At 36.0% G+C, this 23,750-nt stretch overlaps 1 protein-coding gene across 3 annotated transcripts in view; it reads left to right on the top strand.

Annotated features, from left to right (window-relative positions):
• WDR41 (WD repeat domain 41) overlaps positions 1-23,750 on the top strand; it is a 185,824-nt gene that overhangs the window by 149,974 nt on the left and 12,100 nt on the right. For 2 of the 3 annotated variants that reach the window (XM_063664930.1, XM_054489764.2), the window contains exons 3-8: positions 1,612-1,660; positions 3,182-3,313; positions 7,304-7,366; positions 12,489-12,600; positions 15,082-15,144; positions 16,564-16,674. In XM_063664930.1, coding sequence (XP_063521000.1) covers positions 1,612-1,660; positions 3,182-3,313; positions 7,304-7,366; positions 12,489-12,600; positions 15,082-15,144; positions 16,564-16,674 — 530 coding nt within the window. The remainder of the gene's footprint in view (positions 1-1,611; positions 1,661-3,181; positions 3,314-7,303; positions 7,367-12,488; positions 12,601-15,081; positions 15,145-16,563; positions 16,675-23,750) is intronic. The other variant, XM_063664931.1, reaches the window with a different exon arrangement.

The following is a 23,750-nucleotide window of genomic DNA, read 5'->3' as shown; positions in this document are numbered from 1 at the left end:
ACTATACAAATAAAGAGAAATCAATAGGCCCAGAAACATAAGCTGCTAAAGATTTATTTCCAGCAACTATTTTTGATATTCAAGGTACTATTTACTAATCTGATTGAGAAAATGTGGATAATTAAGCATAGGAAATCTATTTTTATTTTAAAAATGATCATTTTCTTTTTAATCTCTGGATCTTTTATATGTTACATTTTAAAATAAGAATAAATGATAGGTGTGGATTTAAAAATAACTCTGTGTGATTTTTAGCTAGTTACCTAAATTTAAAAGGTCCTTTCTGTTAAAAAGATAGGTAGTTCTGTCTTTAAAAATTATTAGAAGACCGTCAGACTGTATTTGATCGATTTCATATCTCCTGAATAATCTTAGTTCTACCAGTAGTAGATGTACTCAAAGAGTTTTGAAATAAGAACTGAGTATTGGAATTGTCTGAGCCAGTGAAGGCACTGAACTTTGAAACTGAAGATAAGAAATTTGAACATGAAACTCAGTTTGGAGTGTTAAGGAAAGTATTTCATGACTGAAGTAGTGGGATTTTGTTATCTCATAAAGGGGTAAAAATCCATTAGAACAGATGCTTACATAGCATCTGTTAATTATAAGGGGCCAGTTATATGTCATTCATAGCTGGCTCTCTTTAACACCACTTCTTTCTCTCATACTGAAAAAAACAAAACAAAACAAAAAAAAACCTGAATTTGAGTGAAAGCAGTATTATGGGGACAACTTTAAATTGATTCTGAGTCATTAAAAATTATTTACAAACTTGTGTATGACATTAACAATAAATTATTTGACATGCTTACGATGTGATTATACTACTTTGTTGGGTTAGTATAATAAGATGGTGAATTTTAGTATAATATGATGATGAATAATCCTGTATGACAGGTTATTCCTCTTGATAGTGTTTGTGTTCAGAATATCTTCTACTCTACAGAATTTGGTGATTGTCCCTGTGTATATGGTGAATGGGATATAAAAAGGAGAGAGAAGCTATAGCAGACTATCACAGCTCATTTTTCATGCCATGAGACAAGCTTTACCTGTGCGTTTCAAGCATCTTCACTAAAAAACAACAAAAAAACCCCTAAAAAATCCTCAAACCTTCCAAACCAAGAACAAAGCATTTATGTGGAAAGACTAAGGAGTTGAGCTGAGCAAAGGAGATCTTGACTTTAAATAATAATTATTTACAGAGAGAATAATAGAAGTAATGAATTTATCTAACGTCGTAATCAGTTCCACCCCTGGAATATCACTTCCTGTCACTGAAGGCACTTCTCAGCTTGGTTTCATTTCACTTAAGTCAGGGATTTCTTAAAATCATAGAATTTTAAAGCAAAGAAGGACTTTAAAGATTATTTTTACATTTCTAGCAGGTTACTCTTTGTAAACTTATAAATGTCTTATTTATCTTTTGATCTTCCATACCTGGTACAGAACCTGGAATGTGTTTCATAAATATTTTTTAAATTAGCTGAAATAACTTAATCTTCGTTGATATTAGTCAAAATACCACTAATAACATTTGATAGTTCTTAATCTTAGTAATTAAATGTCACCAGTGATTTTTTTTTTTCTTGACCCTTTCTCCCTAACCAGATTTGCATCTGCTGGTGATGATGGAATTGTAGTTGTGTGGAATGCCCAGGTGTGTATTGATTATGTGTGGATTGTGTAATAAAGATATGATGATGTAGTTGAGTATGTATTCATATAAATACTATCTGGGGATACATTTGCATATCACTGTTAATTGACACATTAATATTTGAAAAGAGCTAATTAGGATAAATCCATATACAGTGGGGACCAGTATTTCATAATGAAGAGGGAAAGTTTTTTTTAATTGAGATTTTTTTTTCCAGCCGGGTGTGGTTGGCTCGTGCCTGTAATCCCAGCACTTTGGGAGGCCAAGGCGAACGGATAACTTGGGGCCAGGAGTTTGAGAACAGCTTGGCCAACATAGCAAGACCCCGTCTCTACTAAAAATACTAGAAATCAGCTGGGCATAGTGGCACACGCCTGTAATCCCAGTTACTCAGGAGACTGAGGTTGCAGTGAGCCGAGATCATGCCACTGCACTCCAGCCTGGGTGACACAGCAAGACTGTCTCAAAAAAACAAAAAAAAGTTCTTTCCTAAGAAACAAATGCCAAAGTATGAAAATTCAAAAAATACAAAATTTTAATCTTATTTAACAAAATTTAGGTTATCAGTAGCTATGCCCTGACTTCCAAAATGAATAAATGAATTATGTTGATTTTTGTGAGACACACAAGCTTTCTTTCAACATTGCATAATAGCATAATGTAACATTTTTCTCATGTTTGACTTAATATTACAAAAGACTTTTTTTTTAAATAAATATTTAAGGCTTCACCAGTTTCTTCAGAGCCTCCCTTCCTGATCGTTTGTTACTCAAATTATTCTTTTTCGAAGTATCTTCCTCTCACCTTTATTTTGGATTGTTATCTAGTCTGACTGTGTCAGATCTTTATTTTTCAATGGCTTTTCCTGTGATAAAAGCAGTTCTTTAACGTTATTTTCACCACATTCATGAAGTCCTGCAATCTTGGAAAGATTTGCCATTTACATTGTATTTTTGCATGTTTACTACTTGGTAAATTAGTGAGAGACTGATGGATGCAGACATTGGGTGGGTAGGAATAGACGTTGGTGTTAAATAACGATGGAGTAGAGACTGACTTTCTAAGTGGTTAATAAATGAGTGGATATATATACTTATGTGTGTGTAGGTACATATACAGTTGTTATGGTGACTTTTATTTTCTTCTATGACCTTATAACTGTGGAGACTTAAATAACAAATACTTGGACAGTGAGGACTCCATATGTTTTTCCTACAAACTAAGTTACTGATGTTTTTATGCTTAATTTACACAATTATATTTTTAAATTTATAGAAAATACTCAAATTTTTCTATAAAAATATACTAAAAATTAGCATTTTGTTTTAGAAAATAAAACTTTATGGCTATACTTTCAGCGCTTGTTTAGATTCTGTGTGATTGCTTAGGTTAAATTCTGAATAAGTAATTTTAAATGGAATGTATATGTATCTTCTATATGGCAGTTCTACTTAATGTTGTCATTTATGATTATTTAAATTGTGAAAACTAAGCCTATTAACATTTTTATTGGTATTTCAGACAGGGGAAAAACTTTTAGAACTGAATGGACACACTCAAAAGATAACAGCTATTATTACATTTTCTTCCTTGGGATCTTGTGAAGAAAAAAATCAACTCATCTTGACAGCCTCTGCTGATAGAACAGTTATTGTATCCTTTAATCTGGAAGAAATGAACAAGCTGTGGTGGCCTAAGGAGCCACTACACACATTATTAGTCTTTAGCTGATAGGGTCTTGTCTGTATATTCTTGTTATAACAAAAATGATTTTTGTTCTGTTACTTATAAGATACCATTTATTAGGTATATGAAAAGTATTAGACTGGAAATAGGAGGTTAAGGCTTGTTATTGATGGAAACTCCATGACTATTGATGTTCTTTCCAGAGTTACTCTATCAGGTTGTATAAAATTGATGAAATGGGAAAATGTGGACTTAAAAATAATTTATTTTATTATCTCAATTTGCTTTTCAATTTAGGGAAACAACGATGAGTTGGACTGGAGAATAATTTACATTTTTTTTCCCCACTATACAGCAGAAGAAACCAAATGGTCCCAACCCATAAAAATCTGTTGAGCATCTGAGTCTGATGGAAAAGTGAATTACTGTTTGTTCAGTGTTTAATATTTAATAATTAAAAACAGTTTTATAAAAGTAAAATTACTTTTTCTTTACCCATACTTTTAGGTAAAAAGTTAAGATGGGATAGCAGTAGTAAAGTGCCTGTGTGTAACAGGCATTGTTCTAATTGTTTTACATATATTAACTCATTTAATCTTTAAAATTAGCCCTTTGACATAGGTATTTTTAATTCTTCTTTTTTTTTTTTTTTTTTGAGACGGAGTTTCGCTCTTATTGCCCAGGCTGGAGTGCAATGGCGTGATCTTTACTTACTGCAACCTCTGCCTCCTGGGTTCAAGCGATTCTCCTGCTTCAGCCTGCCGAGTAGCTGGGATTACAGGCCTGTGCCGCCACGCCCAGCTAATTTTGTATTTTTAGTAGAGATGGGGTTTCACTATGTTGGTCAGGCTGGTCTCGAACTCCTGACTTCAGGTGATCCACCCACCTTGGCCTCCCAAAATGCTGGTATTATAGGCATGAGCCACTGCGCCCGGCCTTATTTTTAATTATTCTTATTTACAGATGAAAAAATAGAGTCACACAGAGGCTAAGTAACTTTCCCAAGGCACACAAGCCAGTGTAGGGCAGAACTGGCAAGTCTGACTGCATAGTCAGAGCCCCGAACCACTGCACTTCATAAAATGTTTTCTGTAAACAAACTCAGCCCTTTAATATCTGTATGAGGAATTGGCTTGGTGAAGTCCAGAGTCAAGTGCTATGGATAACTGTTGTCTTTCATTACTTTTATTTTTTTAAAAGAAGTTGTCAGATTAATTTTTTTTTTTTTTTTTTGAGACGGAATCTCACTGTTGCCCAAGCTGGAGTGCAGTAGCACAATCTCGGCTCACTGCAGCCTCCACCTCCCAGGTTTAAGTGATTCTTCTGCCTCAGCCACCCAAGTAGCTGGGACTACAGGCGCGTGCCACCACATCTGGCTAATTTTTTTGTATTTTTAGTAGAGACAGGGTTTCACCATATTGGCCAGGCTGGCCTCGAACTCCTGACTTCGTGATCTGCCCGCCTTGGCATCCCAAAGTGCTGGGATTACTGGCATGAGCCACTGTCTCTGGTCATATTAATTTTTAAAAGTATATGCTTATCTGAAAGTTCTGTTTAAACAGTTTCAAGCATTGGTGAAGTTTTGGAGTAAGCCCAAAGGTATAGGTGTTTCTTAGGCTCTTATAGAACCAAGATACAGACTTTAACATGCTTTAAATGACTTCATCAGCTGAAGTGCTTTCTAGACAGATTCTTTACAGCTGAGAAAATGTCAAGAAAAGGTTTAAATGGGGATAAACTCTCTATACATACATACGTGTATACATACACACATATATGTATGTTTGTGTGTGATTACGATACAACATAAACAAGGGCATAAAATTCACTCAGATGGTTAGGTCAGAGTTGCTTTATTACTACTCTGTAGAGGCAAATATGGAATAAAGCTCTCTTTTTAAGTATCAGTGTAATCTTTGCAAAAATAGAATTTAAAATACTATATTAGACCACTCCTAAGACACTATAACAATATTTTGAGGCAGTGATTAAAATTACATACAGAAGTTAGTAGTACAGTGTCACTATGAATTTTACCTGTAAATGATAGTATGGACTCATTTCCTTTGCTGAATGATTTTTGTTGTTAGAAAAAAATTCTAGTCCGCTTATTTGGCAGTCTCTCTTACCCAGATGAATTCTAAATTTACTCTGCTTGGGTTTTTACTACAGGTTGAGCATCCCTAATCTGAAAATCCAAAATCTGAAATGCTCCAAAATCCAAGACCTTTTAAGCACTGACGTGATGCCACAAGTGGAAAATCTTATACCTGACATCATGTGACAGGTTGCAGTTAAAATTTTGTTTAATGCACAAAATTACCAAAAATATTGTATAAAACTACCTTCAGGCTATATGTATAAGGTGTATATGAAAAATAAATGAATTTTGTGTTTAGACTTGGGTTCCATCCCCAAGATAGCTCATTAGGTATATGCACATATTCCAAAATCCAAAAAAAATCAGAAACACTTCCAGTCTTAAGAATTTTGGATAAGGGATACCCAAGCTGTAAAAACTAACTTCCTTAATTAAATACTGAAGGTAGATAATTTTTTAAAGCGACAGCCTTAAGAGCTCAGGTTACTGACTATTAAATGTTCTGCTTGCGAATAGTGAAATAAGTGAAAAGGCTGTGAGATACTACTAGAATTCTGGTAAATATAAGGCCAGAAAACATTTCCTAATTACTAGGAGCATCTTTGTATGCTAGCAGTTTGTTTAGTGTGTTATATACATAAAATGTAATTCTCATGATAATCTAGCTCCATCTAAAGCATGACATAGAATATAGATGGTCCCCGACCTAGGGTGGTTTGACTTACAGTTTTTCAACTTTATGATGGTGTGAAAGGGAGGTGCATTAAGTAGAAACTGTACTTTGAATTTTGAAGTCTGATATTTTCTCACACTAGTGATACATGGGATGATAGTCTTTCCCGGTGCTGGGCAGCAACAGCCTGGAGCTGCAGCTCCTGGTCGGCTATGAGATCACAAGGGTAAACAGCCTTACTCTACAGTGTACTGTGTTGCCAGATGACTTTTTTTTTTTTGCCCAACTATAGGCTTATGTAAGTGTTCTAAGCACATATAAGTTAGGCCAGGCTAAGCTATGATGTTTGATAGATGTGTTAAATGCATTTTGACTTAGGATATTTTCCACTTAGAATGGGTTTATTGTGGGACATAACAGTACTTTAAGTCAAGGCACATCTGTATAATAAAAATATAACAAAAGGCATTGGCCATGATAAGGTGAACTAGTTTGTGAAATTAGTTTCAATTTTTAATACATGCATATACATTTGTATACATACATGTATGTATTTGTATACATACATGTATGTAAATGTGTTTTCAGACATGGTGTAAAATGTATTTCTTACTATAGGAAATGGTGTAAAAGTTTGAAAATCACTGTGCTTAAGTCAAACTGAACTTGGATGTCTTATGAGAGGCCCTCTGATTATATTAAATGCATATACAGGTAATAGTTATACACTGTTAGTGTCTTCTAGAATCCAGATAACAGTAGTAAATCATGCTATCCACATTATAGGGAGCTTTCAGTAAATATTAATGGACATGATAGTTTTTGGTATAAGTACTTTATGCTTACTAGATTACGGTAGGCTATTCTGGAGAATAAACTTTAAACAGTTGGAATATTTAGTGCTTGTAAAGATTCAGTACTTCAGACCATTCATTATGTTGGCATTTTCAAATAATTTGATAGTAAAATTTACCTCAAACTTATTTTAGATCATAAGCCTGCTTTGCTAAGTTGATGACTCACTATATGAATTTATTTTTGTGGTGGTATAAACACTAAGTATTTTATGTTTGATTTAAAGATTTTCTAACTGCTTAACATTTGTGGCTTAATTGTTAATTAGAAAAGTTATAATTAAGATTTTAAAATTCTGTTTAGAAATTATTTCTTAACATAAATTTAGGTGTGGGATGGTGATACTGCCAGACAAGTTCAGAGAATATCATGCTTCCAGTCTACTGTAAAGGTAAAATCTTAAGTAAATATGAGTTTTTATGGCAATCTATTTTTGTCTCAGAAGACATGGTTTAAAAAGTTAGACAAAATTACTTTTGTGGGTCTTATGAATTATTTTTTTCCACACACTTGTAGTCATTTGCTTCGTGTAAGATCAGATTTTTGAGAGCACATGTATTAAGTGTTAGAATGTTTCAATTTGAAATTAGAGCAAGGGATAATCCCAATAGCAAGATAAGGAAAAAAGGCAGTACCTGGTATGTTTTTTGTAGGTAGTTCCAGGAAGAGATATTACTTGCAGAATGACCATAATAGTAGCTGGTCTGTTTTCTTTATACTTTGAATTTAAAATATAGAGTTATTTGTCCCATGACCTCTGCCTTCTCTAAGGTCACAAAGGCAAGACATGTCAGTTACTTAGTTTCAAAACTAAAAATCTTACATGGCTAATTTGCTGCTACTGTTAGGTTTATTCCTTTTACAAACAATTATTAATTGGGGCTTATGATATGACAGAAGCTCTGCTACATTTTAGAGAAACAAACATAGATAAGACTTGGTTGCTTGTGATTCCTACAGAAATTAAGTGTTCAGAGAAAGTGCCACTGTTTTTTAGTGATGTAAGCAAGTTTTGGAAAAGATAGTAGTAGCAGTAGATGTTCCCTCATTTACTTTAAGGATAACTGATCTCCATATTGGAGCTCTTTTGTTTCTTTTTTTTTCTTAATGTAAAAAGAATTGCTGTGTGCCAATAGGTAGAATAGTTCATCTTTTCCCAAAAAGGCAGAATCTCTGGTAGCCATCTCATGGCACTGTGCTATTCAAAATATCAACTTAGTCAAGTTTCAGGGGAAGAAAGTGCCATGTACTATATATACTTTTATCTAACTTAACAGTGGATTTTTTAAGAAGGCATTAAAAAGTATTGATTTGATTAAAATCTCTATACTTTATGTGACCTGAAATGATGCACCTTTTACATTCCTTTAAAAATATTCTTGCTATCTGAAAAACTAAGGTCGTTAAGTTTCCAATGAAAATATGTGGCTTAAAGGAACAAAGAGAAAAAAATTTAATGTATTTGGAGGAAATTCCTTTTGGTAAACTGTGTTATGAACTGGTTATAGGAACTGGTCACTAAAAAAGTATCTTATTCCAATATAGTGAAAGTAGTTTTAAAAGGGGTTTTACTGTAATGCGAATCAGCTAGATATTTGTGTTTGTTTTCTCCTGCTGTGATCCTGTTTCACATAAAAATTGTTAAAAAATAGCATTGCACTCATTTAGTTCAGTGGTTCACTTGTTCTTGAATAGATAGTTTATCCAAGAAATTTATATCCCTAATATGAGAAATACTATCACTTATTTTTTGAACTAGCAAAATTTTTTATAAGGGTTGATGTTAGCAAGGAGATAGTGAAATTGGCATTTTATTGCATATTGAGACTATACATTGATATGATCTTCCCGGAAGGTAGTTTGGCATTATGAATGAATCTAAGTAAATTATTATATGCATTAATCCAGTGATCATTCTAGAAAACTCTTTAAAGGAAATGATCACAAAATAGGGCAGAAATTTATGAACAGAAATGTGTACTACAAATACATTTTTATAAATGGATGATTGGAAGTGCCCTAAATGTCTTATAAGAAAATAGATTATGGTAGATATATATACTAAAATTTATATTTCAGAAGAATATTAAAAGAGGAAAATGCTAGTGGTAAAATGTTAAGTAACAAAAACATATATTATCCTCAACAAAATATTATCAAACCAAATTCAGCAACATCTAAAAAGAATTATACACCATGACCAAGCGAGATTTATCCCTGGAATATGAGCTTAGTTTAACATCTGAAAATTCATCAATGAAATACACCATAGTAAGAATAAAGGACAAAAACCACAGTATCATCTCAATAGAAACAGAGAAAGCATTTGACAAACTCCAACACCCTTTCATGATAAAAATACTCAACAAACTAGGAATAGATGAGAATTTCCTCAACCTAATAAAGGGCTTCTGTGAAAATCTCAAGGCTAATTTCGTATTAATGGTGAAAGGCTAGGCTGGGTGTGGTGGTTCATGCCTGCAATCCCAGCACTTTGGGAGACCAAGGTGGGTGGATTGCTTGAGCTCAGGAGTTCAAGACCAGCCTGAGCAACATGGTGAAACTTCTCTACAAAAAAAAGAAAGAAAAATTAGCCAGGCCTGGTGGCACATGTCTGTAATCCCAGTTATTTGGGAGGCTGAGGTGGAAGGATCACTTGAGTCCAGGAGTTTGAGGCTGCAGTGAGTTATAATTGTGCCACTGCACTCTAGCCTGGGCGATAGAGCAAGACCCTGTCTCAAAAAAAAAAATAAAATAATTTTTAAAAATGGTGAAAGACAAATAATTTCCCCCAAAGATGAGGCACAAGATAAGGATGTCTCCTCTCAGCACATCTGTTTAACATTGTACTGGAGGTTCTAGCCAGGGCAGTTGGACAATAAAAAACATAAATGACATCCATATTGGAAAGGAAGAAATAAAACTGTCTCTATTCCCAAATGACATGATCTTGTGTATATAGAAAATCCTAAGTCCACAACCAAACTATTGAGGCTAGTAAATGGATTTAGCAAGGTTTCAGGATATAATATCAACACACAGAAATCAATTGTATTTCTATTCACTAGCAATGAACATTCCAAAAATTAAGAAACAATTCCATTTACAGTAGCATCCAAAAGAATAAAATACTCAGAAATAGATTTAGTCTGGGCGGGGTGGCTTACGCCTATAATCCTAGCACTTTTGGAGGCCAAGGTGGGAGGATTGCTGGAGGTCAGGAGTTCACGACTAACCTGGCCAACATAGAAATACCCCATCACTATTAAGAGAAATTTGAAGTAGTTTGAGACTTACATACCAAAAACTACAAAACATTGTTGAAAGATATTAAAGATCTAAATAAATGGAAAGACATCCTGAGTGCATGGATCAAATTTACTATTGTTATGATTCCACCACTACCCACATTGATCTACAGATTGAACCTAATCTTTATCAAAATTGTAGCTGGCTTTTTTTTTTTTTTTTTTGAGAAATTTACAAGCTGATCCTAAAATTCATATGGGAGTGCAAGGGACCCAGAATGGCCGAAACAATCTTAAAATGGAAAAACAAAGTTCCAAGACACACTTCCCAATTTCAAAACTTAATATGAAGCTACAGTAGTCAAGACAGTGTGGTATTGGCATAATGACAGACATGCAGATCAATGGAACAGAATTAAAGGCCCAGAAGTAAAGTCTCACATAGCCAATTGATTTTTTGACAAGAGCGCCAAGAACCTTTAATGGGAGAAAGAACAGTCTCTTCAAAAAATGATGCTGTGTCAATTGGACATCCACATACAAAATAATGAAATTTTATCCCTACCGCATGTCATATCCAAAAGTTAACTCAAAATGGGTCAAAGACCCAAATGTAAGAGCTGAAACTACAAAAATCTTGGAAGAAATATAGGAGTACATCTTTGTGACCTTGGGCTTGGTATCTTAAATATATCAAAAGCATATCAACAAACAACAAAAAAAGATAAATTGGACCTTATCAGAATGAAAAGTTTTTGTGCTTCAAAGTGAAAAGACAACATACAGAATTGGAGAAAATATTTTCAAATTGTATATCTGATAAGGGACTTGTGTCTACAATATATGAAGAATTCAATAAAAAAGCAAATACTCCAATTAAAAATAGAGAAGATTTGAAAGAAATTTCTCCAAAGAAGATAAACAAATGGCAAATAAGCACATGAAAAAGAGGTTCAACATCATTAGTCACTAGAGAAATGCAAGTCGAAACCACAGTGAAATGCTATTTCCTACATACTAGAGTGGCTATTATCTAAAAGACAAGTGTTGGTAAGAATGTGGAGCAATTGTAACCTTCATACATTGCTGGTGGGATCTAGAATGATACAATACAGCCACCTTGGAAAACAGTTTAAACAGAATTATCATTTGACCCAGCAGTCTTACTCCTTGGTATATCCCCAAGAGATATGAAAATGTAAGTTCATATAAAAATGTGTACATGATTGTTCATAGCAACATTGCTCATAATAGTCAAAAATGGAAACAACCTATATGTCCATCAGCTGATGAATAAACACAATGTATATCCACACAGTGGAATACTATTTGGCAATAAAAAGAAATGAAACACTGGCATTAAAAATTCAGAGATTAGACAGGGTAGGACCACTAGAAATATAAACTGCATTGGTTATTTTCAACTCTTTTTAATCCAACAATTTTAAAAGCAGCCTAGGCAAGATTACCAGAACCTCTGCCTTTTATTTTCTGTTCTTCTCTCTTGCTGTTGCCCTTGTCTGACTCAGAGTCAGTGGGCGAGGAGAGTACTATTAAAGGTAAAGGGCTTATATGGTACTTGAAACACTCACTTTCCTGAGTCTACCAAATGTATAGAATTGAGAAGACTTGGGCGTTTATTCTAAAGATACAGAGAAACTAAGGTCATAGTTTCAATTTCATTTAAAAAGGAGTTTAAGCAATTGTGTATTCGTAATTTATTACTGAATAACAAATTACCTCAAAACTTAGTGGCTTAAAACAATAAACATTTGTCATCTCACAGTGTTTGTGATTAGGACTAGAGAGCATCTTATCTCGGTGGTTCTGGCTTAGGGCCTCTCCTGAGGCTCCTGCTATCTGAAGGCCTGACTGCAGTGGAGGAGCTGCCTCCCAGGAGTCTCACCTACATGCTTGGCAAGTTAGTGCTGGTTGTTGCCCAGAAGCCTCAGCTCTTTGCTACATGGACCTTTCTCCATGTGACTGCTTTAGTGTCTTCACCTTAGAGCACGTGATCCAAGAGAGAACAAGGAGGAGGCCACAGTATCTTTTATGACTTAGTCTTGTAAGTCACACACCATTCCTCTTGCCAGATTCTGTTTGGTAGAAGCTAGTCACTTAGTAGTGCCCACATGCTCTACTAAAGAGAAATAAGCTCCACCTAGTGAAGGAAGGGGTTAAAGAACTTGTGGATATATTTTTAAACCACTGAACAATGACTGCTTGAGCTTCTAACCTGATACACATTTCAAATAAATTTTGCAGTGTTTAACTGTTCTTCAGAGACTAGATGTTTGGCTTTCTGGTGGGAATGACCTGTGTGTGTGGAACCGAAAATTAGATCTCCTGTGTAAGACTAGCCACCTTTCTGATACAGGTAAAAAACAAATCAAGGTAATTTTGAACTATGATTGACAGACTAGAAGACACAGCAGATCTTCAGAGAGACTTTCCATAAGTAGAAAGGTCAATATAGGGGATTTTTCTTCTTCAGTTCTGAAGATAACGGGTAGCCATATTCAATTCAGATCAGGGGTTGTGTAAAATATATTTTTATCCTGAATCAGGAGGAGAAGACTCCACTCAAGAACAACCTTTTCCAATGCTCTTGGGCTGTTTTCCTGAACTGTGTTTGGTGAGCACGCTGATACCTAGAAGCAGACCCTTACAACTTTACAGTAGCATTTGTGGGGTCATTAACTTTGAATAAATGCCTAAGGATGACCTCTTTTTAAAATTGTCCTTACCAAAAAGTTCATACATGTGCAAGCTTACTGATAAAGTTTCATTTTCTCAGAATTCTGTGTACATATGCTTTTGGTTTCAACAGAAAAAAATAAATCAGTTTTGACTTCTTGATACCAAGGATCTTAAAAAATAAAATCTATTTTTAGAGTAAAATATTTAAATGAGTAGATTTTAATAACAACCTGGAAGTCACACTAACTATTGTTATTTCTAAAAATAATCAAATGAGCCTGGGTATCCTAGAAGAAACATAATTGTGCATGTTGTTGATATTTCAATGGTAGCAGGAGCCCTGTGAATTGAATTTAGTTACTAATAGGAGCTAGCTTAGCTCCACATAGGTATTTTAAAGTATCAGAAACATAATGACTTAGGAAAACTAAATCCATACATTGCTAGGGTTTACAATTTAACCACTCAGTTCAACATTTGATTACTAATAGTCTTGCTCAAATCTAGAATATATTTCCCTGTTTACTATTATCATGAATTATGTATCTTTATGTTCGTTTTTCTCTTTCACTAGCCTGTGGTTTTCATGAATTTTATTTTGGTAAAGTTATATTGTAAAATGTTGAAATTGGGGCTGAAAAGAATATTCTGTGTGTTCCTGGAAATAGCCACCTCTTATTGCAGTCTCCCTTCATTTTGCAAGTTATCTTTAAGTACTATATATTAAATCATTACAATACTGCCATTTATCAGTGTCTCAAGAGTTAACAGAAGGCTTTGAGGGTATCTGTGGGAAAGCCTTGAGAAGGCCATAGGTTACCATTGGTGAGCTGTTCATCATTTGGGTTTTCCAAATTACTGGAGGCCAGATTGTTAATAGTGTTATTAGATCCTTATGTCATGATGTCCTTTCATAAGCCCTGCTTGATTTATGGACTGGTGGAGCTTTTACAAGCAGTTATTCTGTGTTTGGAAATAAGCAAAGATAATCTTAGTCAATGTGATACAATGGAAGGAGCCCTGGACTAAAACACAGGGCACCCGTGTCCTTTCCAGTAATATGTTTTGTGATTCTAAGTATTAGGTTGCTACATCTGGATTGTTGGGCTTCTAGTATTTTCACATATAATTTAGTGAAAGATTTTTAAACAAGCTGTTTTCTGCATTTAGAATTCTTCTCTTGCTACCCACCCCGCTGTTCTCCCATGTCCTCTGTCTTCTCTGTACCACTCCTTTGCCTTCCTTGCAGCACCATTTCCTCCTCCTTGTACATGGAAAAATACAAAACCTACTGTTAAAATACACCTATGTGGAGAAAAATCTTGGCCAGAAATACTATCCAAATCACAATAGTCAGTCCTTTGATGGAAGGGAAGGATAAGCAAATGACTAGACCATTTTCTACACTTGCATATATATTATAAATTACACATATATCATAATGGAAAAATTTAACAGGTTTTTTTTTTTTTGCCAACACGTGGTGGTTCTAATATATCAACTCTTTTATTCATACTGACAGAAGCAAAATTGTAACATGCCTTGTAGAAGTTATAGTTATGCTAAAATCATTATTCGGTTATGAAAAGATACTCAGACCTCTTAAATAAGTGAAATGTGTTAGAATGTTGAATCTGATTCTTTCAGTAATAGAAGAAAATTTGTACATGTATTAATGGATCACTAACACGCTATTTGAAAGCTGCTTTCTTAGCTGCTGACTGTTGGCTAGTTCATTCAATGCCAGGGAGCCTGCTCAGGCTTCTTAAGTTTACACGAAGGAAAACCCCAATTTTACATCACTTTTGAGCTAGTCATCTTGTAAATGGGTGATGGTGATTATCTTAAGGGATCCCTGGTAAATAAGTGTGAATTGCTGAATCTACCACTTTATCACAATAGTAAAAAAAAAAGTACAAAAAAAACCAACCCCACATTCTGCTCTTAATAAATCAATAATGTCTTCCAAAAGTCTCAGAAACCTACACTTAACAAAATCATTTTCCATGAGTAAGCAAGCAAGGAAGTGTGTGTGGAGCTAGTTCTGTGTGCTTTATCTTCTTTATGGAAAACGACTGTCATAAAACTGAGAATGTTTTTGTTTTTGATGTAATCTGTGAGAAAAATAATTTGAACTTTGTTTTATATGTTTTTGGAGGTATTAGTGCTTTGGTTGAAATACCTAAGAACTGTGTTGTGGCAGCAGTTGGCAAAGAACTGAGTGAGTATGAATTTTTTTCTTTTTGTGTATTTTGAACGAGAATTATATACACATGCTGGAAGGACGAAAGTAATTTTTTATTTAAGGGACATTGCGTGTGCCCCACTCTTGGCTTCTTGGGATCGTTGAAGTGATATAGAGACTGAGACATTTTCAGGATGTTAGGCCAGGTTTCTTTTTCTTATCAGTCTTTTAATCAGTATGTTAGCTTGGTTAAACAGTTTATTGCTTGTTATTCCAAAATTCCAGTGTCAAGATCACTTCATAATATTCCAACTAAAGTAGAATTTCCCGTAAGTTCAATGTGTATCAGAAAGAGTTCTCTTTTCTGTTGACTGAAAAACCTTCTTTTGACAACCACAGTTTGAATATGAGTGGCTGTCAGGATTAAATAACCTGGTTAGAGATTTGTAGTTTGGTAAAATATTGTCAGAGACACAGAAAGAAGCATGGCATAACCTATCTTCTAGAGAGAAATGTGAGAAAGAAAAGATACTTTCGTAATTTGAAAAGGACATGATCTCTGAGACTTGTCACTTCTCAGATGTTAGTCATCCTAATCTTTGAGCATCCACAGCACTTGGTCCAGTGGCGTATTTTTAAAACACTCAGTACATTGACGGTAAGCCTGTTTATAAACAAGTCTCTCCCACTCTAGACTGAGCGTTTGTGACTGGGCCTTATTCACATTTGGTACCTAGAGTTCCGGGAACATAAATGTTTAGTAAATGTTGATAGAATCACGTCAGTGGATTTTATTATGGGTTTTCTGTATTGATTAAAGTTAGGATTTATACTAGTTTAAATAAAACTGTATTTGTTAAAGTCAGATAATGAGTAAAGCAACACATTGAACATTACTATAGTCAGAAGAACTGTATGATATATAAACATTATAAGACATACTCAGCTAATTTATAATTTAATGGTATATGCCTAGGAATCAGAAGCTTTTTAAAAAGGAAGCTGCTTATGTCTTCACTGAGTTGAAGTTAAACTTGGATTTGCAGCTTATTCTGTAGCATTGCTTACGGGCCTGGGGACATGAGTAGAGAAAGCTGATGGTGGAGGTGATTGGAGGGATGTAGGCTAGTCACTGATTAGGGAGGGGAGTGAGTTGAGATAGCCAGACATCCATTGAAACCCTAGAGAGAATGGGAGCTTCACTGTTTGGAAAAGTCAGTAAAGGAAGAGAGTTCTTCAGGACACATTCAGTATGGGTTTTAGTAGATCATCTCAAACATCTCAAGCATTTGAAAGAAATAGTTTAAACTAGTATGAATAAGGCTTTTTTTTGGAGATGGGTTTTTCAGTATGGTAGGTATTTTTCACTTAATGAAATGCTTGTTTTTAGAGCAGGAGTAGTATTTTATCCTCTTAGAGCATTGTAATAAAATTTTATCTGTCTTTTTCATTTAGTAATTTTCAGGTTGGTAGCACCCACAGGAGGATCACTAGAATGGGATATTCTTGAAGTTAAGCGCCTCCTTGATCACCAGGATAATATTCTCTCATTGATTAATGTCAATGGTAAGCTCATTGTGTACATTTATTATGTACAATTTTGTGCTTGTTAACACAACCTGCTCTGAACACGAGCCTTGCTTTGTTCTGGGATTCTAGAATAAGTCACTAAAATAATGGGATTGTCATTCTCTTTTACTCTGAAGTTTTAGCCGGTGGAGCTGAGCAAGTTTCCTAGATTGCTAGGTCCAAGATTTAGGGACAAGGAAAATAGTGTAAGGCAGAGAAAAGAAAACAGAGGAGAACATAATGATCTCAGGCACTGCTTGGTAGCTGTGGGATGACTGTCATAGGCTGTTTCAGCATTTTTGGCAGCTGTTTCTGGCTAGTTCCTCTTTTGTAGAGAGATTGGAAATATGCCCTTTTGTCTTGCTGTCCACACCATACAATATCACATAGCAAGTTATACACTTACACTAGAATGAGCAGGATTCAAGCCAGTTGTAATCCTGATTGAAGACTCTCAAAGAATAACACCAGACTAAAGTAAAAGTCTGCAGAAAATGGGTCATGTCTTCTCTTCTTCGTGGTGGGGGTTTTGACCTGCTGTACATCCCATTTGGCTTCCTAAATGATTTTAGTGAGTATCTCCTGTGAGCTAAATCTGACATCAGATGGCAAGATCACAAACCACTGATCTTGACATTCAGTTCACTTGCAAATAAGTGACAGCTTATATCATCAGAACTGTGCTGGGTGATCTGCATATGAAGTCACATGAGAGGGCTTTTGGTGGCTTCAGTTTGATAGTCTGGTGGAGCCTGCAGGACGATCCCGTAAGGATGCTTGGGAGTATGATGTAGTGAGAGGGCCAGACAGCACCCCAGCAACATATCTCCCTGAGGCCTGGCTTGGCTTTGTTTTTTCTGTTTGTTTGTTTGTTTTTGAGACGAAGTCTCCCTGTGTCACCCAGGCTGGAGTTCAGTGGCATGGTCTCGACTCACTGCAACCTCTGCCTCTCAGGTTCAAGCGATTCTTCTGCCTCAGCCTCCCAAATAGCTGGGACTACAGGCGCATGCCACCATGCCCGGCTAATTTTTGTATTTTTAGTAGAGACGGGGTTTCTCCATATTGGCCAGGCTGGTCTCGAACTCCTGACCTCATGATCTACCTGCCTCAGCCTCCCAAAGTGCTGAGATTACAGGCATGAGCCACCAAGCCTGGCCGGCTTTGTTTTTAGGCAGTATTTTGCATGAACGTGAGACAAAGGGGAGCGAGGGGCACAGAGAGTACCAAATCTAGTCTCCATTTGTGTCCACTCAGTCACATGTTCAGATACACCAGTAAGAATGTCCCTCCCAGGTCCAAAATCTTCCTCCCAAATAGCCATCTTATTGTAAAACTCAGCTGCAGGTCTTTCTAAGGACTAGATTGTCTGTGTTGATAGAAATAACAATGGTTGCTGGTGTCCCTTTAATTTTCCCTGGGGGCTCTTTTTCTCTAGCCATGGATGGAGACACAGCACAGAAGCCAAGTTCTTATTTGAGAAGCCCTCTGAAGTCTCATTGGTGACACTGAGTCTTAAGTGTCAAGTTCCTGGGGCTGCTGAGAAAAGCCCAGCAGTATTCAGCCCATTACACTGGTCATGCTTAGTTATTTTGTTTTAGCAGCAAAGCACTGGTACCACTGAGCCAGCATGGTTACTTAAATGAAGATGATAGGATAGTACAAGATAGCCTGAACTTCATGGCACGTCTTTTACCATGTGATATGCAGAGGAACTTACAGCAGTTTCTGAAAGCTTTCTTCAAGTATTCCTTTGCCAAATTCGTAAGGGGAAAAAAGGGAAAACTAAAGAAAAAAGTTGTTTATGAAAGTTACAGAAAGCCTCATGCACTTTTTACCGTTTTTTATGATCTTTTTAAAAAATTTCTTCTAAAAAAATGGGATACATGTGCAGAATGTGCAGGTTTGTTACATAGGTATACGTGTGCCATGATGGTTTGCTGCACCTATCAACCTGTCTTCTCAGTTTCCTCCCCTTCCCCACAACAGGTGCTGGTGTGTGTTGTTCCCCTCTCTGTGTCCATATGTTCTCATTGTTCAGTTTCCAGTTAGAGTGAGAACACGCGGCATTTGATTTTCTGTTCCTGTGTTAGTTTGCTGAGGATAATGGCTTCCAGCTTCATGATATGTCCCTGCAAAGGACATGATCTCATTCCTTTTTATGGCTGCATAGTATTCCATGGTGTATATGTGCCACATTTTCTTTATCCAGTCTATCATTGATGGGCATTTGGGTTGGTTCCATATCTTTGCTCTTGTAAATAGTGATGTAGTAAACATACGTGTGCATGTGTCTTTGTAGTAGAATGATTTATATCCTTTGGGTGTATTCCCAAAGTAATGGGATTGCTGGGTCAAATGGTATTTCTGGTTCTAGATCCTTGAGGAATCGCCATACTGTCTTCCACAATGGTTGAACTAATTTACACTCCCACCAACAGTGTAAAAGTGTTCTTCCTATTCTCCACAGCCTTGTCAGCATCTATGGTTTCCTGACTTTTTAATAATTGCCATTCTGACTGGTGTGAGATGGTATCTCATTGTGATTTTGATTTGCATTTCTCTAATGATCAGTGATGTTGAGCTTTTTTTCATATGTTTTTTGGCCACATAAATGTCTTGAGAAGTGCCTGTTCATATCCTTTGCCCACTTTTTGATGGGGTTGTTTTTTTCTTGTAAATTTAAGTTCCTTGTAAATTCTGGATATTAGACCGACCTTTGTCAGATGGGTAGATTGCAAAAATTTTCTCCCATTTTGTAGATCACCTTTTCACTCTGATGGTAGTTTCTTTTGCTGTGCAGAAGCTCTTTAGTTTCATTAGATCCCATTTGTCAGCTTTGGCTTTTGTTGCAATTGCTTTTGGCATCTTTGTCATGAAGTCTGCCCATGCCTGTGTCCTGAATGGTATTGCCTAGGTTTTCTTCTAGGGTTTTTATGGTTTTAGGTCTTATTAAGTCTTTAATTCATCTTGAGTTAATTTTTGTATAAGGTGTAAGGAAGGGGTCCAGTGTCTGTTTTCTGCATATGGCTAGCCAGTTTTCTTAGCACCATTTACTGAATAGGAGATCCTTTCCCCATTGCTTGTTTTTGTCAGGTTTGTTGAAGATCAGATGGCTGTAGATGTGTGGTGTTATTTCTGAGGTGTCTATTCTGCTCCATTGGTCTATATGTCTGTTTTGGTATCAGTTCCATGCTGTTTTGGTTACTGTAGTCTTGTAGTATAGTTTGAAGTCAGGTAATGTTAGGATTGTCTTGGCTATACGGGGTCTTCTTTGATTCTATATGAAATTTAAAATAGTTTTTTTTCTAATTCTGTGAAGAATGTCAATAGTAGTTTGATGGGAATAGCATTGAATCTGTAAATTACTTTAGGCAATATGGCCATTTTCATGATATTGATTCTTCCTATCTATGAGGATGAAATGTTTTTCCATTTATATGTGTCCTCTCTTATTTCCTTGAGCAGTGGTTTGTAGTTCTCTTTGAAGAGGTCCTTCACATCCCTTGTTAGCTGTATTCCTAGGTACTTTATTCTCTTTGTAGTGATTGTGAATGGGAGTTCATTCATGATTTGGCTCTCTGCTTGTCTATTGTTGGTGTAAAGGAATTCTTGTGATTTTTGCACATTGATTTTGTATCCTGAGACTTTGTTGAAGTTGCTTATCAGTTTAAGGAGTTTTTTGGGCTGAGATGATGGGGTTTTCTAAATATACAATCATGTCATCTGCAAACAGAGACAATTTGACTTCCTCTCTTCCTATTTGAATACCCTTTATTTCTTTCTCTTTCCTGATTGCCCTGGACAGAACTTCCAACACTATGTTGAATAGGAGTGGTGAGAGAGGGCATCCTTGTCCTGTAACAGGTTTCAAAGGGAATGCTTCCAGCTTTTGCCCATTCATATGATATTGGCTGTGGGTTTCTTATAAATAGCTCTTATTATTTTGAGATATGTTCTATCAATACCTAGTTTATTGAGAATTTTTAATATGAAGGGATGTTAAATTTTATCAAAGGCCTTTTCTGCATCTATTAAGATAATCATGTGGTTTTTGTCATTGGTTCTGTTTATCTGATGGATTACGTTTATTGATTTGCATATGTTGAACCAGCCTTGCATCCTAGGGATGAAACCGACTTGATCATGGTGGATAAGCTTTTTGATGTGCTGCTGGATTTGGTTTGCCAGTATTTTATTGAGGATTTTTGCATCGATGTTCATAAGGGATATTGGCCTGAAGTTTTCTTTTTTTGTTGTGTCTCTTCCTGGTTTTGGTGTCAGGATGATGCTGGCTTCATAAAATGAATTAGGAAGTCCCTCCTTTTCGTTGTTTGGAATAGTTTCACAAGGAATGGTACCAGCTCCTCTTTGTACCTCTGGTAGAATTCAGCTGTGAATCCATCTGGTCCTGGGCTTTTTTTCGTTGGTAGACTTAATTACTGCCTCAATTTCAGAACTTGTTATTGGTCTATTCAGGGATTTGACTTCTTCCTGGTTTAGTCTTGAGAGGGTGTATGTGTCCAGGAATTTATTCATTTCTTCTAGATTTTCTAGTTTGTGTAGAGGTGTTTATAGTATTATCTGATGGTAGTTTGTATTTCTGTGGGATCAGTGGTGCTGTCCCCTTTATCATCTTTTATTGTGTCTAATTGATTCTTCTCTCTTTTCGTCTTTATAAGTCTAGCTAGTGGTCTATCTATTTTGTTAATTTTTTCAAAAAACCAGCTTCTGGATTCATTGATTTTTTTGGAGAGTTTTTCTTGTCTCTGTCTCCTTCAATTCTTCTCTGATCTTAGTTATTTCTTGTCTTCTTCTAGCTTTTGGATTAGTACTTTTTACTTTATAAACATTATGACTATAAAATTATACTACAGATAATAAATAAGCCAAAACCATATTTAGGAATCACACATGACCAAGTAGTCTGTTAAAATTTGAAAATGATTTGCTGACAGTCTCATCTTGCAGTACATAGGCATGTTAGCCATGATGTGGATGTCAGTGATCCTGAAATGTTTATGTTGTACAGTTCCCTGCTTCAGTTGCAGCTCTGCTCCTTTCTCCTCACCCATTACCATTGAAAGATATGGCCAGTTGCTTGGGATTGTACATCACAGGGCAAATCTGTTTTCAGAGGGGTGGCCCCAGGGCAGCCTTAGAATTGTATGACAGAACACCAACAAGTGTGGATAATGAATACCAGATTTGCTAAAAAGATCGGAATGTCCAGGCAGAAGGTTTTCTAAGACAGACAAAAAATAACTGATAATCTCTCCAGACAGAAGGCTCTGGGTGCTCCTTTATTTTATTCCTTTTCTTGTATCATGTTGCCAGCATCTTTTGGTAATCATGAAGTGTTAGTACTTGTGAGGGATGGATAGACAGATACCAGGTGACATTTTCATACTAAGTGGCTTTTGACACAGGATGAAAGTCCATCCACTAATAATATATCATTGAGGTTGTTTGTCATGAAACATTTTGAATGAACTATTTGGGAGTTAGTTTGCCATGTGTAAACTGCTTAAAAATATGTGCTGATTGGCCAGGCGCAGTGACTCAGGCCTGTAATCCCAGCACTTTGGGAGCCTGAGGTGGGTGGATCACCTGAGGTCAGGAGTTTGAGACCAGCCTGGCCAACATGGCAAAACCCGTCACTACTAAAAATACAAAAATTAGCCAGGTGTGGTGTCACATGCCTGTAGTCCCAGCTACACAGGAGGCTGAGACAGGAATCGCTTGAACTTGGGAGGTGGAGGTTACAGGGAGCCAAGATTGTGTTACTGTGCTCCAGCCTGGGTGACAGAGTGAGACTTCATCCCAAAAAAAAAAAAAAAAAAAAAAAAAGTGCTGATTGAGGTGAATGCCGTATTTTATTTTTAGGGAAAATTCCAACTGGTCATTAATATTTTGTTTCTACTGCATGGAGGAATCACAGACTCTTGGAGGATTAAGTCAGAGCAAGCAGCTGTATGGTCTCAGTAGGTTAATTCTGTGTTATGACTACAGATGCAGAGTGAGAGTCAAGGGGAATCTTCACTCCTTAGCTTCTCTGGTTCTTTTGTAGTTTGAATGAAATAGGAAAAAGGAGGGAAAGGTGTGGGAAAGAAGGTCCTGGGAAGATGAGTACTGCCTTAACTTTCCCACTACTAAAACTAGAAGCCCGTTTTGCTCCACAGATGAGAAGTGATTTCTCCGCAGAGCAAGTTCTACAGAGTCTGTTAATAAACTGTAGAAATTAGATATTAATAATCTACCTATTATGGCCTTGGAGTCAAGACAAATAATATTTACATGTAGGATTGCTGGTAATTCTGTATCTCTTAAGAGATTGTTCATGTGGTCATTAGAGATTTCTGTTGTGCTGGTTTATTTGATAAATGAAATAATTAAATCATAATTACTCATCTATGTATTCCTAAATTAACAAGTAACAGGATGTTTTAATACGATTAATGTGGAATAATACCAGGGGCTCAAAATACTACCAGGGGCACAAAGATAATATTTGATGTCTTTTTAAAATGGCTACGCGTTTATTATTCAATTTGATTTTTACAGTCATCTCATTTAATGCATGAGGAATCCAATATAAAGGTTAAACTACTTCCTAAAGACCACCTGGCTAGCAACAGGCAGAGCCAAAATCAGAACTTGGGTTTCTAGACTAAGTGCATTATACTCTTCTGTCTTACCCTAAATATGTAATAATTTAAATAAATTACATTTATTTGAAATAAGTCTAGCAGTTGTACATTTTCTATTAAATATATAGTGTGTAAAGTATATAATATGTAAAATGGAGAAAAATCTTTTTTTTTTTTTTTTTTTTTTTTTTTTTGAGACAGAGTCTTGCTCTGTCGCCCAGGCTGGAGTGCAGTGGCGTGATCTCGGCTCACTGCAAGCTCTGCCTCCCGGGTTCACGTCATTCTCCTGCCTCAGCCTCCCGAGTAGCTGGGACTACAGGCGCCCGCCACCACGCCCACCTAATTTTTTGTATTTGTAGTGGAGACAGGGTTTCACCGTTTAGCCAGGATGATCTCAATCTCCAGACCTCGTGATCCGCCCGCCTC

The sequence above is a fragment of the Pongo pygmaeus genome, chromosome 4 (genome assembly GCF_028885625.2).
Source record: "Pongo pygmaeus isolate AG05252 chromosome 4, NHGRI_mPonPyg2-v2.0_pri, whole genome shotgun sequence".
Classification (NCBI taxonomy): Eukaryota; Metazoa; Chordata; class Mammalia; order Primates; family Hominidae; genus Pongo; species Pongo pygmaeus.
This window is presented reverse-complemented; position numbering and strand designations above follow the sequence as displayed.